Genomic DNA, 13,357 nt, shown 5'->3' with positions numbered 1-13,357 from the left:
CTGTTGAATATTCATGAGTTGTCGTTCCCGCTTCATCCGGCATGGAATGCATACAAAATATGGGGGTGTTTCTGTGTATTTTAGGGTAACACGCTGTGACATAAATAAAACATATATATCTATATGCTTTTTAAATTATATTAGGCTTTTTGGACTAACTTATTATAACGCAGACTTTAACATCCCTAGTTTATTGCTTCTACCTAAATGGTACAGTCCTTGCGTAGTCTGATGAATACTAATGAAAGGGGCGGGCTATCACGCAGTATTTAAGCAGCAGCACGTAGGTTGTTGCGCATTCTGCTTCACTTGATTTCTCTGTGCTTTCGTGTGTGTGGTATTTCGGTAAGTCGTGACGCTGTTGCGGGGTTTTAATTTTTTTTATTTTTTTTTTTATCATTGCGGAGTTAATTTTTTTCGACGCTTAAAAGTAGTTTATTAAACACATACACATTTTTTTTCTGGTCGCTTTAAGGGATTGGATGTAAATTTGTATAATAAAGCAATGTTGATGGATTTTTTATTATTTAAACCTCCGGTTCTGCCTTTTTAACACGACGTTTTTTATTGTGTATTTATTACTGTATTTAACGTGAGCTCTTACTTGTATCGCTTACCACATCTATTCATCTCTACAGAACTCAACATGTCTGACGAAGGAAAACTCTTTATTGGTGGTCTGAGCTTCGACACCAATGAGCAGAATATAGAACAAGTGTTCTGTAAATACGGACAAATCCAAGAGGGTAAGTTGTATTCTTTAGACTGGCTTTAGATATATCGCTGCAGTTTGCAGATCAGTAGCTGAGGTGACCTCTAAAGGTGTTGCAGTCACTGACTATGTTATCGCCCTCTAGTGGTAGTCGTGAAGGATCGGGAGACTAAGAGATCAAGAGGTTTTGGCTTTGTTACATTTGAAAATCCAGAGGATGCTAAAGATGCCATGGCGGCAATGAATGGCAAGGTGAGTTCTATTGACAATTGAATTGGACATTATGAATACGTTATCAATTAAGGATGTTAAAATGCACCGTTTTATAAAAAATAAATCCCACAGGGATTCCAAGGCAATCGGCAGCATTCTACCGAACCTGCTGCATTATGTTAAACATACAGTATATGGATAGATTCATTTTAAATTTTTTTGCACGGGGAAACAAAATGCTAATGTGTATAGCCCTTAATTTAACCCACATTCAACTAAACCTAATACGAGAAACTTGTGACAATGTTTCTATATTGTTGTAAGTAGTATTTATTTGGATAAGTGCATAGACAAAAAAACTATGTATATGTAAGAAAGCAGTGTTGGGGAAGCACTTTTTTTTTTTTTTTTTTTTTTTTTTTTTTTTTTTAACCCCAAGCTTAAAGGGACATGAAACCTAATTTTTTCTTTCATGATTTAGAAAGAGCATACAATTATAAACAACTTTCTAATTTACTTCTATTATCAATTTTGCTTCATTCTCTTGATATTCTTTGCTGAAAAGCATATCTAGATATGCTTAGTAGCTGCTGATTGGTAGATGCACATAGATGCCTCCTGTGATTGGTTCACTGTGTGCATTGCTATTTATTAAAGTATATCTAAAGAATAAAGCAAATTAGGTAATAGAAGTAAATTGGAATGTTGTTTAAAATTGTATTCTCTACCTTAATCATGAAAGAAGATGTTTGGGTATAGTGTCCTTTTAACAAAAAATTCACTATTTAAATATAAAGTAAAAGGTCTACTTCAAACTTGATTGTTTAAAGATGGCTGATCCCCATTATTACCCATTCCTAAATTTGGCATAACAGGTCAATTAAAGGGACACTAAATTAAATCCACATTTATTTTAATTAAGATACATCATGCAACTTTCAAATTTACTCCTATTGGTATTGCAGTCTTGTTAATTCCATAGGGTTGAGTAGTTTTTTTTTTTTAAATATGCTACACAATGGCTAGCTTTATTTCTGTAAAAAATCATAAAATGGACTGAGATAAAGACGGTCTGCATGTAGCTTTAAAACTACATAGTTTAAGTTTAATACAATTATTGGTTATGCAGTTAGGGAATAGTTATGTTAAAGTGAAGGTTAAGTTTCATCAATGAGTGACCGGTTTTTAAAAATACTTTTAAAAACAGGGGCACTTTCATTGATGAAAATTAACGTTGCACTGGATTTGAAGAAATACTTACCTTTTACTTCTGCAAATCCGGATCGACGATCCCCCTCCTTCCTGCTGTAGACCACAGCAATGACGAAACTGGCTTCCTCCAATCACAGCCGGGCATCATGAGCTGGACGCTCTGGGGTGCAAGCCATGATTGGAGGAAGCCGGTTTTCATCATTTCTGACGTCAGTACAGAGGAACTGAGGCTGAGATCTGCGATTCGGTTTTGCAGAAGTAAAAGGTAAGTATTTCTACAAATCCAGTGCAACGTTAATTTTCATCAATGAAAGTGCCCCTGTTTTTAAAAGTATTTTTAAAAACCGGGCACTCATTGATGAAAATTGACCTTCACTTTAAGGGAGTCAAATACAAAAACTTTCATATTACAAATAGGGCATGTCATTTAAACAATTTTACTTTTTTTTATCACCAATTTCTTTGTTCTCTTGGTATTAGTTGAAAGCTAAACCTAGAAAAGGCTCATATGATTTCTAAGCCCTTGAAGGCTGCCTCTTATCACATGCTTTATTTGCTTTTCACAACAGGGGTAGTAACAAGTTCATGTAGACCATATAGATAACATTGTGATGGGATCATGCCCGTGGATTGTGGCAGACACTGCACTAACTGGCCAAATGACATTTATGATCTATTGACTTGCATTTAATCAAGGGGCTGTCGGAAGATGCTTAGATAAAAGTTAATCAGAGATAAAAAGTATATTAAAGGGCTATTATACACCCAAAAAATACAGGCTATTTAAAGCACCAACAGAAGATAAAGTTTGTAATTGACATGTATTAGCAATTTTGCTGCTAAATCTCCTAAAAATTATTATAAAGTTTCTAAACTCAGTGCATGAGAATACATACGCAATATCCACTAGCTTCAGAGCAAGGCTTTTTCTACACTTCCAATGCATATATTGGCCGTTTGAAAAGAACACAATCTACTGTTCACTGATATTTCTAACGGCCAATATATGCATTGGAAGTGTAGAAAAAGCCTTGCTCTGAAGCTAGTGGATATTGCGTATGTATTCTCATGCACTGAGTTTAGAAACTTTATAATAATTTTTAGGAGATTTAGCAGCAAAATTGCTAATACATGTCAATTACAAACTTTATCTTCTGTTGGTGCTTTATTTAAATAGCCTATATATTTTTTGGCTGTATAATGGCCCTTTAACATAACAGTGTTTGTCTGTAAAACTGCAATGGGTAATATAGGGATTATCTTTTTTTTTATTTTTTTTTTTTAAGCAACAAATTCTGGTGTTGCCTGTCCCTTTACGGCGTAATCTTTTTGAAAAATAACAATTTGAGTAGACGGTCCCTTTAAGGACAGTACCTTGCTCAAAGTACCTACAAAAAAAAACTAGCAGTGGAGCATTAAGAGACTTGCCTTACAAATTCACATTTTAAAGTCACTGTGTGGCCTTCCTTTGAGGGATCCAATGTTAATCGTAACAAATCACAAATGATTGCTTCTCTTTATAGTCTGTTGATGGACGTCAGATCCGTGTTGATCAGGCAGGCAAGTCCTCTGGTGATAGGAGGGGAGGCTACAGAGGAGGTTCATCTGGCGGCAGAGGATTTTTCCGTGGAGGCAGCAGAGGCCGTGGTAGGTTCTTTAAAAAAAGTTAGCTAATTGTTACTTGACAACTCCATTGGGTATGTTTGGCATATCAATATACAATTTTTAATTTTTTTTTATTTTTAGGTGGAGACAGAGGTTATGGTGGAGGAAGCAACCGGTTTGAAGGTGGCAGAAGTGGAGGGTATGGCGGCAGCAGTGGGTCACGGGATTATTATGGCAGGTGAGGCATCGGACTTGTTACCTTGATCTATGCCAATTTTGTATATTTCATGCCACCTTTCTGTGCCAAATATTTTATAAGAAAAATCCCACATTTTTGACAAACTTGGTTTCTCACTGAAATTAGTTACATAGACTTACTGCAGTCCTAAAACTGTTGTAAAAACTAGTCTGGGGCCCCCTTTGTTCAGTATAGACAGGTATGCATACATTGAGCAAAACGCCCTGTGCCGAAGTACCTGTGTCCTATAGGCTTAATGCATTTATAGCGTGCTGACTAGTAGGCAGGTTGGAATGCTAAATCACTAATGTAACTTTCATTTCAGTGGTAGGAGTCAAGGAAGCTATGGTGACCGATCAGGAGGATCATACAGAGACAGTTATGACAGCTATGGTAAGTAAAGGGCCAGTAGTACAAATATGTAAAGGGGTGGAAGATCTCTAGCAGTCTACTCAGAGGGCCAATAGTTAATGTACTCATTGGCTACCATCATATCTAATGCATGTGTAGGCTCTGTCCGGTTTCCATGCTATCTGAGCTTTAGCTTGTATCTGGGTGGGGCTGTATATTTATAATTAGGTGAGATGATACTGGAAATGTTCTTCAAGTGCCTTTACAATTGTGCCTGCTTCTTGTCCTCAGCTACACACAACGAGTAAAATCCATTCCTGACTCAAGATCGTCCATCCATTGGCTGTATTTATAAAGATTTTTGGAGCTTCGGAGAAACGTTAATTTGTAGTACATCTATTTGTGTTCACTTTTTATAAAATAGAACTTGTTCGTTAGTTTCACAGCTTCTGACCTTAACTGTGGAACAGCATTGCCCTTAAAGTTTCGTTGGGCATTTATTTTTATTTTCTGTTTAAATTTTACTATAAGCAATGGTAATCGTTTATCATTGTGCTGTTCCATTTGAAGCTGGTTAAAGGGGGGGTTCCCCAATGTTGTGGGTGTAAAACTGGGGGACTGCAATACTTAGCAGCTGGCTAATGTAATTGCTAATGCTAGATACTTGCCTATAGTGGCTAGTGCTCTTTTGCAGCACTTACATGAACCTGTGCTGATTTATGTATATAGTCCTGAGGACTTGCAGACTATGAAGTTTTTATTTTTTAAATACTTTCTTTGAAAGACATCCCTTTAGTGTGTAACAAGGCAGGACAGGGCCTAGGTGTGCTGTAAATAGTGGCCAAACCTCCTTGGTATACCTAAAGTGAACTTTCTGTTCCAACTCTTTGAAATAATATCCTAAGAAGTTCTTGAAATAAAAATGTTTAAATTGTCCTTTTTTTACTGGAAGAGATGCAAATGTATGACGTGGTTACAGATCTCTTGTATTACTTTTTTCTTTGGCTTCACGAAGCCTATTAAAAGAACACCTGAAAAGAACTGCGCTCCTGCCATTTACCTTCTGCACAACACATGGGACCGGGAGGGTTCTAGCAAGCGGCTGGAGAGGTCATGGGTTGGAAGTAGTAGTCTACTGCCAGAGTTAATTTGAACCATAGTTTAGCAGTAATATACTATAGAGTAGCTATCCATGGCAAAAAGGTGATACTATTAACTAGTTTTCCCTGTAACTGAAATATTGGCTTTTATGCTAAATTGTTTATACTGATATCAAACTGGAACATTGATAGTATCAACACTTGGCCAGTATTCACTTGCATGACTTTCTAGTGTTAAAGGGACATAAAGTTGGGATAGAGACACAATATTGTGTGTGTATATATATATATATATATATATATATATATATATATATATATATATATATATATATATATATATATATATATATATATATATATATGTGTATATATATATATGTGTATATATGGGCTGCAACAACTAATCAGTAAGTTTGATCATAAAAATAGTTTTCAACTAATCTCTATCAATTAGGTAGGTGGTCAGTTGCACAGCACCAGCTTCTATCTGATTATCTACTGCAACTAAGGAGTGCAGAAAATGAATTTTAATTTTTTTTTTCTGTTTTAATCTGACAATCATCCGATTAATCGGATAGAAAAATAAATAACATAAAAATGTTTGCACAATTCCATGTGCAGGAGTTCATTGGATTGAAGCAGCTGGTGCTGTGCAATTAAGTAACTAATCACTGACCACCTAATGAATAATGAGATTCTTTGACAGCTCTTTTTATGATCAATCTTACTGATTAGTTGTTGCAACCCTAATATATATATATATATATATATATATATATATATATATATATAATTATTTTACATACACCTATTTATATTCTATCTCTATCCCTTCTATGGCTGTATCTATTTTGGTAGAATACAAAATGCATAGGGGTTCTGATGGAGCATGCCTAGAAACTGATCTCATTGAAATAAAATGCCTCTGTCTAAACACTGATATGGGGGGTTTGCTTCTCCAGGCAGCTTAGCTATGTAATTCATTTTGCTGCTTATTAAAAACTATTTTAAAATACTTGCCAGTTATTTTGAATTTCTTTACAAACTATTTTAATTAGCCCTTTCATGATCTGCACAGATCTCCACCTGTTATGTCCCTTTAACAGTGAATTTACAAAGGTTTTTATATGGGTATCCAGGGTTATGTTATAAATGGGCTTATAGGCTAAATACACTGAGATTAGACAGTTTTAAAATACTCACCTTCTGAGAATCGTCCGCTAGCATGCAGAAGCCGCAGTTTCCTTGGAGAAGTGAAGTGTTGTGCCTCCTGTGGAGCCTGAGAGGAAAGCTGCTCTTGGCTCGTTCATATGTCGCATTAGTCCGGTAACTTGAGGTAACTCTTTTGCTCATGTCCACATCCTCCTTCCTTGAGATCATTTTGTGCTTGTGATACTTTCAATTGGCCATCCACTTTAAAACTTATGCTTAAGTGCTAGCTCCTCTGTACAGATATGATATACTGCTTTAACAGGGAGACCACTTTCTGGAGTATTTAGTTTTTGACTGCTTAAGAATAACAGGGAGACCACTTTCTGGAGTATTTATTTATTCTTGACTGCTTAAAGGGACACTAAACTTTTTTTTTTTTTTTTTTCTTCATCGGATTTAGAGCATGCAACTTTCTAATTTACTCCCATCAATTTTTCTTTCTCTTGCTATCTTTATTAAAGCATGAATGTAAGTTAAGAAGGTAGCCCATTTTTAGTTCACAACCTGGGTTGTCCTTGCTTATTGGCTTGCTAAAAGTAGCCACCAATAAGCAAGTACTATCCAGGGTTCTGAACCTAAAATGGACTGCCTCCTAATTTCCTGTTTTAAAATGAAGATAGCAAGAGAACAAAAATGGATAGGAGTAAATTTGAATGCTGCTTACACTCTGAATCTTCAGGAAAATTTGGGTTTAGTATCCCTTTTTTTAAGCAACTTTAAAGTACCTAATGGTATGTGGATAACAAGCCATACTTCAGAGATTTGCTATACCTGCCCATTTTCTTCCATCCCAAACTATTATACATATAAAGCTAAAATGCTAACAAAACACTTTTTTGTTTTGCAGGTTAAATCCATTGGTGGAATCTGAAGCGATTGAAACTGATTATTATCCTCTGTGTGCAGTCTGGGATGTTTTTCACAATCTATTTTGCTGAGGTGTGTATTACAAAAGGTTGTGTGGATTTTTTTTAGAGCTGCAACTAATCGTCATAATCGATTATGAAAATAGTTGTCAACGAATCTCAATTGATTAGTTGGTATGTGCACACCAGCTGCTTCACTCCAATGAACTCCTGCACATGGTATTGTGTTTAATGGTTATGTCCTTAGCCTAAAGGACGCCAAGAGCAGTCTACTTTTCACTTTTTCAGGACAGTATATGTTTACAACTACCCCTGGCTTATGTGCAACCCAGATATAATAATCATTTGGATTGTTTATATTAAATCTGGTGATTTGGAACTATGCTTTTCATGATATAGTGCCAAGCTTGTTGTTTACACCTTGCCCCTAGATTGATGGGAGTTATTTAAGTTGATTTGCACAATTATTAGTGTATTGCTGATTATATGTACTGTATAAATAAATGTAAGGCTTTGTCCTGTTATACAGTCCTTAGCGCTTTTGATTTTGTTATAGGTTTTTTATATTTTTAATACATTGTGATATGTACCAGATTCAGCCTTTATTAGTATATATTCGTTATTTTTAGAGCAGACTAGATATTTCCCCTAACCTTGTAGCTGGTTTACCATTTGCATATAGATATTCGAGGGTTACTTTGAGAGGCCCCTTGCCAAGGTAGAAAACACTTTGGCATTGAAGAGTTAACAAAGATAAATATCCCACTTTGGTGAAATTGGCAAAACCCTACTTATGCACCTCCAACAGCCTTTTCTCTTCTGCAGGAAATATAGCTGCAAACAGAAAAACCAGCCTTAGCCAGAAGCATGTGGACATGTTGATATTTTTGCATTTTAATGCAAAGTTTCTGAAAGAGTGAATAACAGAATGTTAACAGTGATAGTCTAACTCTTTCTAGTTCTACCTCTTTTCAAACAGTTTGGTTTGTTTTTTTATTTATTATAAAACTGCTGCTTAAATTGAAGAAACAGTTGTGTTAATGTAAGGTTTTAGTCTGAAGTTTATATTTCAAAAAGGAAAATCAATATAGAGGTGCAAGATGGAAAAAACACACAATATTCTGTAAACATTAAAGGGACCCTAAACACTTTCTGTTTCCATGTATTTATGATTTATTTTTACAAACTGATTATATATATTTTAATGTTACTTGTTTTTTTACTTTGTTATCTAAGCTCTGTGCAAATATTTTTCTTTTTCAATTTTACACCTAAACCACCGCCTACTGAATGCAGTGGTAGCCGCCATGTTGTAACGCACGTTGCATCCAACAGCCTATTCAGTGATGTGCGCTCCCTTATTCACTACCGTGCATGCGCATACTAAGAAGTCTTTGCTGCATCTATGAAGCTCGTTCTCAGTAACCTCGTAAGCGAGCTTCATAGATTTAGTGGATTGCAGCTGTTTTCACTGAATGACAGCTGTGTGAGAGGACCGGCTTGTCAGTGCTCAGTGATAACGTTTAGATTTTGTAAGACAACCATTCATATGCTAATTATATTAAGATACTTTTTTAAAAAAATCCTCTCTTAAAATTATTTCTTTTAACCCCTTAAGGACCACAGCACTTTTCAATTTTCTGTCTGTTTGGGACCAAGGCTATTTTTACATTTCTGCGGTGTTTGTGTTTAGCTGTTATTTTCCTCTTACTCATTTACTGTACCCACACATATTATATACTGTTTTTCTCGTCATTAAATGGACTTTCTAAAGATACCATTATTTTCATCATATCTTATAATTTACTATAAAAAAATTATAAAATATTAGGAAAAAATGGAAAAAAACACACTTTTTCTAACTTTGAACCCCAAAATCTGTTACACATCTACAACTACCAAAAAACACCCATGCTAAATAGTTTCTAAATTTTGTCCTGAGTTTGAAATACCCAATGTTTACATGTTCTTTGGGGTTTTTTTGCAAGTTATAGGGAAATAAATACAAGTAGCACTTTGCTATTTCCAAACCACTTTTTTTCAAAATTAGCGCTAGTTACATTGGGACACTATCTTTCAGGAATACCTGAATATCCCTTGACATGTATGTATTTTTTTTTTTTTTTTTTTTTTTTTTTTTTTTTTTTTTTAGAATACATCCCAAAGTATTGATCTAGGCCCATTTTAGTATATTTCATGCAACCATCTCACTACCAAATGCGATCAAATAAAAAAAATTGTTCACTTTTTCACAAATTTTTTTCACAAACTTTAGGTTTCTCACTGAAATTATTTACAAACAACTTGTGCAATTATGGCATAAATGGTTGTAAATGCTTCTCTGGGATCCCCTTTGTCAGAAATAGCAGATTTGGTATTTAGAAGGCCGCTAAATGCCACTGCGCACCACACGTGTATTATGCGCGCGCACTCGATCCCGCCCCCCTTCCCACCCACCAACGAACATAGCCATCGATGGCCGATGCAGAGAGGGCCACAGGGTGGCTCTCTGCATCGGACGGCTAAAAAATGTTATAGCAGGATGCCTCAATATCGAGGCATCACTGCTATAACATGAAAGCAGTTGGAAGTGATCAGGATCGCTTCCACTGCTTTCAAAGACAGACGACGTACGGGGTACGTCCTTGGTCATTAACTGCGTTTTTTTGCAGGACGTACCCCATACGTCGTTGGTCGTTAAGGGGTTAATTAAATCTTTCAGCAGGACCGTTTTTAGGGGTGGGGGAACCGGACAGCTGCACAGGGCGCCAGCCACACATAATTCTCTAACTGCTCACAACATCTGTATCCTTCCTATGCTGGAACATATAGTTATTTATTGGTAACTACAGCTCCCATCAAGCCGGCCTCTGGGCTCTCTGTGCGAGATGGATTTTGGGACCCACATTGTCGCACTTGTGGTGGTTCGCAGACACCGCTAGTTTTTTGGACTTTGCCATCGGGTGCTGTCGTGTGTGTGTGACGCCTCTCTTCGTTGTTCTGTGCGGTTGGCAGTGGGGAGAGGTGTTGTATGTGGCAGTGCTTGATGGTGAAGTTTGGGAGGCTGGCGGTGTCTGTGATGATGTGGGTTTCGGGGTTTGCCTTGCACGGGGGGCTTGGAGGCTGGCTGCCGGGGCTGTGTGTGTCCGCGCTGGGCTCCCGCGCCTTCCCTTGGTGGAGCACTGCAGGAGCGGATTGCCCACCACAGTGCACACAAGATAATCGCAGCAAAATTTATAGCAGCAGTAGTATTTTACTTATGCTGTGAGAGTGAGCACGATGTCTACATGCGTGCGCGCTCACAGCAATAAGCATAGACTTCTGCATTTGAGAACATCACTTTCCACCATGTCTGCACGGTTAGGTTACAAAGCACAAGTGAATGTAAAAAACAAACAAATAGGAACAAATATAAGAAAAAAAAAAAAGATTTGCATTTTTAAAACTAAAATGGCATTATGACAAAAAACAAACCCTAATGACAAGTGTTTAGGGTCCCTTTAACTGATACTCTCCTTTAGGTCAGACCGCAGCCTTCTTTCAGTCTCTCCCTTGTGACTGTATAGATAGGAGGTGGTGGTACTAGTAGATGGCGCTGGTCTATTGAATGATTTTTCTCTAGTAAGTGAAGAGAAAAAAGGCTTGATGCATATATTGAAGCCAATTAATATGGGTGCAGTATACTCACTCCATAAGATGAATCTTTACAGCTGAAAGGGAACGTAGTGTCAGATGGCAAGAGGCCACAGGTTCCTGGAGTCAAATACTGAATTTTCAGGTTTATCCAAAAGTGGACTATATAAATGGAGACCCAAATGACAGAAGTATCCAGTGTATAATTGGGGAAAAAAATGTAGTAACTTACTCCATAAATAAGGAGATTCCAGCACAGCAAAACAAGATCTTGACAGTCTTTCAACAAATGATAAAAGGTTTTATTTGTTCAACTTGTTTCAACATATTACACATCTTTATCAAGAGCAAACATTAAAACCGGTAAGTAAAACTTAAAGGGACACTGAACCCAAATTTTTTCTTTTGTGATTCAGACAGAGCATGCAATTTTGAGCAACTTTCTAATTTACTCCTATTATCAAATTTTCTTCATTCTCTTGGTATCTTTATTTGAAATGCAAGAATGTAAGTTTAGATGCCGGCCCATTTTTGGTGAATAACCTGGGTTATTCTTGCTGATTGGTGGATAAATTCATCCACCAATAAAAAAGTGCTGTCCAGTGCTCTGAACCAAAAAAGAAACTTAGATGCCTTCTTTTTCAAATAAAGATAGCAAGTGAACAAAGAAAAATTGATAATAGGAGTAAATTAGAAAGTTGCTTAAAATTGCATGCTCTATCTGAATCACAAAAGAGAAATTTTGGGTTCAGTGTCCCTTTAAGTATTTACTTACCGGTTTTAATGTAATGCTCTTGCTAAAGATATGTAATGTGTTGAGCAAATAAAACCTTTTATCCTTTGTTGAAAGATTGTAAAGATCTTGTTTTCAGAAAAAATGGAGTAACTTACTCCATAAATAAGGAGATTCCAGCTCAGCAAGCTGGAATCTCCTTATTTATGGAGTAAGTTACTTTTTTTTTTTTTTTTTTTTTTTTCTTTCAATTATACACTGTATACTTTTTGTCATTTGGGTCAGGTTGGATAAACCTGAGAATTCAGTATTTGACTCCAGGAACCTGTGGCCTCTTGCCATCTGACGCTACATTCCCTTTCAGATGTAAAGATTCATCTTATGGAGTGTATACTGCACCCATATTAATTGGCTTCAATATATGCATCAAGCCTTTTTTCTCTTCACTTACTAGAGAAAATCATTCAATAGACCAGCGCCATCTACTATCTGAAGTTTATATTTGTAACACTAATGTGGATTTTATTTACAACATAAAAAAAAAAAGAATCAATAAATAGTTTTCTATCTGATTAATCAAAAAAATAATCGGCCGATTAACTGATTATGAAAATAATCAGTTGCAGTCCTAATATTTTTTATTTCACATTTTGTTTCTGAAGTAAACATTACTTGTGCTTTTCTTAGGTGCTGTGGTTGCATCAACCGAAGCTGTGATGGATTCTGTTGGGAGTTGACAAACCTTGATGAGACAATAAAAATATTTTTGTACCTTTAATATTTTGTCTTACTGTTTTTTTGTTTTTTTTGTTTTTTGTGGGTGTTTGATTATACAACAGATCTAGTGGGAGGTAATCCTCAACCTACAAATCTGACCATGACCACTTATTGGTTTGAGGCCAGTTAGAACTTTTATAGGGTGGGGGGGGGGGGTTATGTGAGCTGTCTCTATCTAAAGGGATACTTAATTTCATATTGAAAGACCAGCAGAAAGTGTGTAAATTGTGTATCAAGTTCATTGTCAGTTGAAAACTAGCTGTTGGGGAACAGATTTGCATTTTATTTATTTTTTGTATCAAAATTGACTTAAGTTAAAGGGACAGTCAAGTATAAATTAAACTTTCATTATTCAGATAGGACTTTTAATTGACTTTCCAATTTACTTTTATCATCAAATTTGCTTTTTTCTCTTGGTATTCTTAGTTTAAACTAAACATAGGTAGGCTCATATGTTAATTTCTAAGCCTTTGAGGGCTGCCTCTTATCACAGGCTTTTTAAATCTCTTTTCAACACAAAGACAGAAAGTACACATGGGCCATATAGATAACACTGTTCAGGCACAGGGGGTTATTTAAGATCTAGCATAATACAATGCTAAATTTAAGACAATAGATAATAAACAGTCAGTCATGTGATCAGGGGGCTGGAAGAAGGTTCCTAGATACAAGGTAATCACAAAGGTAAAAAGTACATTAATA

General features: G+C 36.0%; 1 protein-coding gene across 2 annotated transcripts; it reads left to right on the top strand.

The window, feature by feature from the left end:
• The first annotated feature begins 266 nt into the window (after positions 1–266).
• LOC128649491 (cold-inducible RNA-binding protein B) lies at positions 267–12,656 on the top strand. 2 transcript variants are annotated; one of them, XM_053702807.1, is made up of 8 exons: positions 267–345; positions 639–746; positions 858–964; positions 3,661–3,784; positions 3,884–3,980; positions 4,306–4,373; positions 7,494–7,585; positions 12,566–12,656. In XM_053702807.1, the coding sequence occupies exons 2-7, from the start codon at positions 647–649 to the stop codon at positions 7,496–7,498; spliced, it is 501 nt and encodes a 166-aa protein (XP_053558782.1). In that variant the 5' UTR covers positions 267–345; positions 639–646; the 3' UTR covers positions 7,499–7,585; positions 12,566–12,656. The 2 variants fall into 2 exon arrangements, with proteins under 2 accessions (XP_053558782.1, XP_053558781.1); XM_053702806.1 differs by lacking the exons at positions 7,494–7,585; positions 12,566–12,656 and adding an exon at positions 4,623–5,372 and having other exon boundaries at positions 269–345.
• The last annotated feature ends 701 nt before the right edge of the window (positions 12,657–13,357 follow it).

This window comes from Bombina bombina, chromosome 2 (genome assembly GCF_027579735.1).
Source record: "Bombina bombina isolate aBomBom1 chromosome 2, aBomBom1.pri, whole genome shotgun sequence".
NCBI classification, from domain to species: domain Eukaryota; kingdom Metazoa; phylum Chordata; class Amphibia; order Anura; family Bombinatoridae; genus Bombina; species Bombina bombina.
This window is presented reverse-complemented; position numbering and strand designations above follow the sequence as displayed.

Bases quoted from the DNA above. Each gene is read 5' to 3' on its own strand.
- LOC128649491 (XM_053702806.1), top strand. From the start codon at position 647: ATGTCTGACGAAGGAAAACTCTTTATTGGTGGTCTGAGCTTCGACACC. The intron at 747-857 runs GTAAGTTGTATT...ATCGCCCTCTAG, and splicing joins ATACGGACAAATCCAAGAGG to TGGTAGTCGTGAAGGATCGG. The intron at 3,785-3,883 runs GTAGGTTCTTTA...TTTTATTTTTAG, and splicing joins TGGAGGCAGCAGAGGCCGTG to GTGGAGACAGAGGTTATGGT.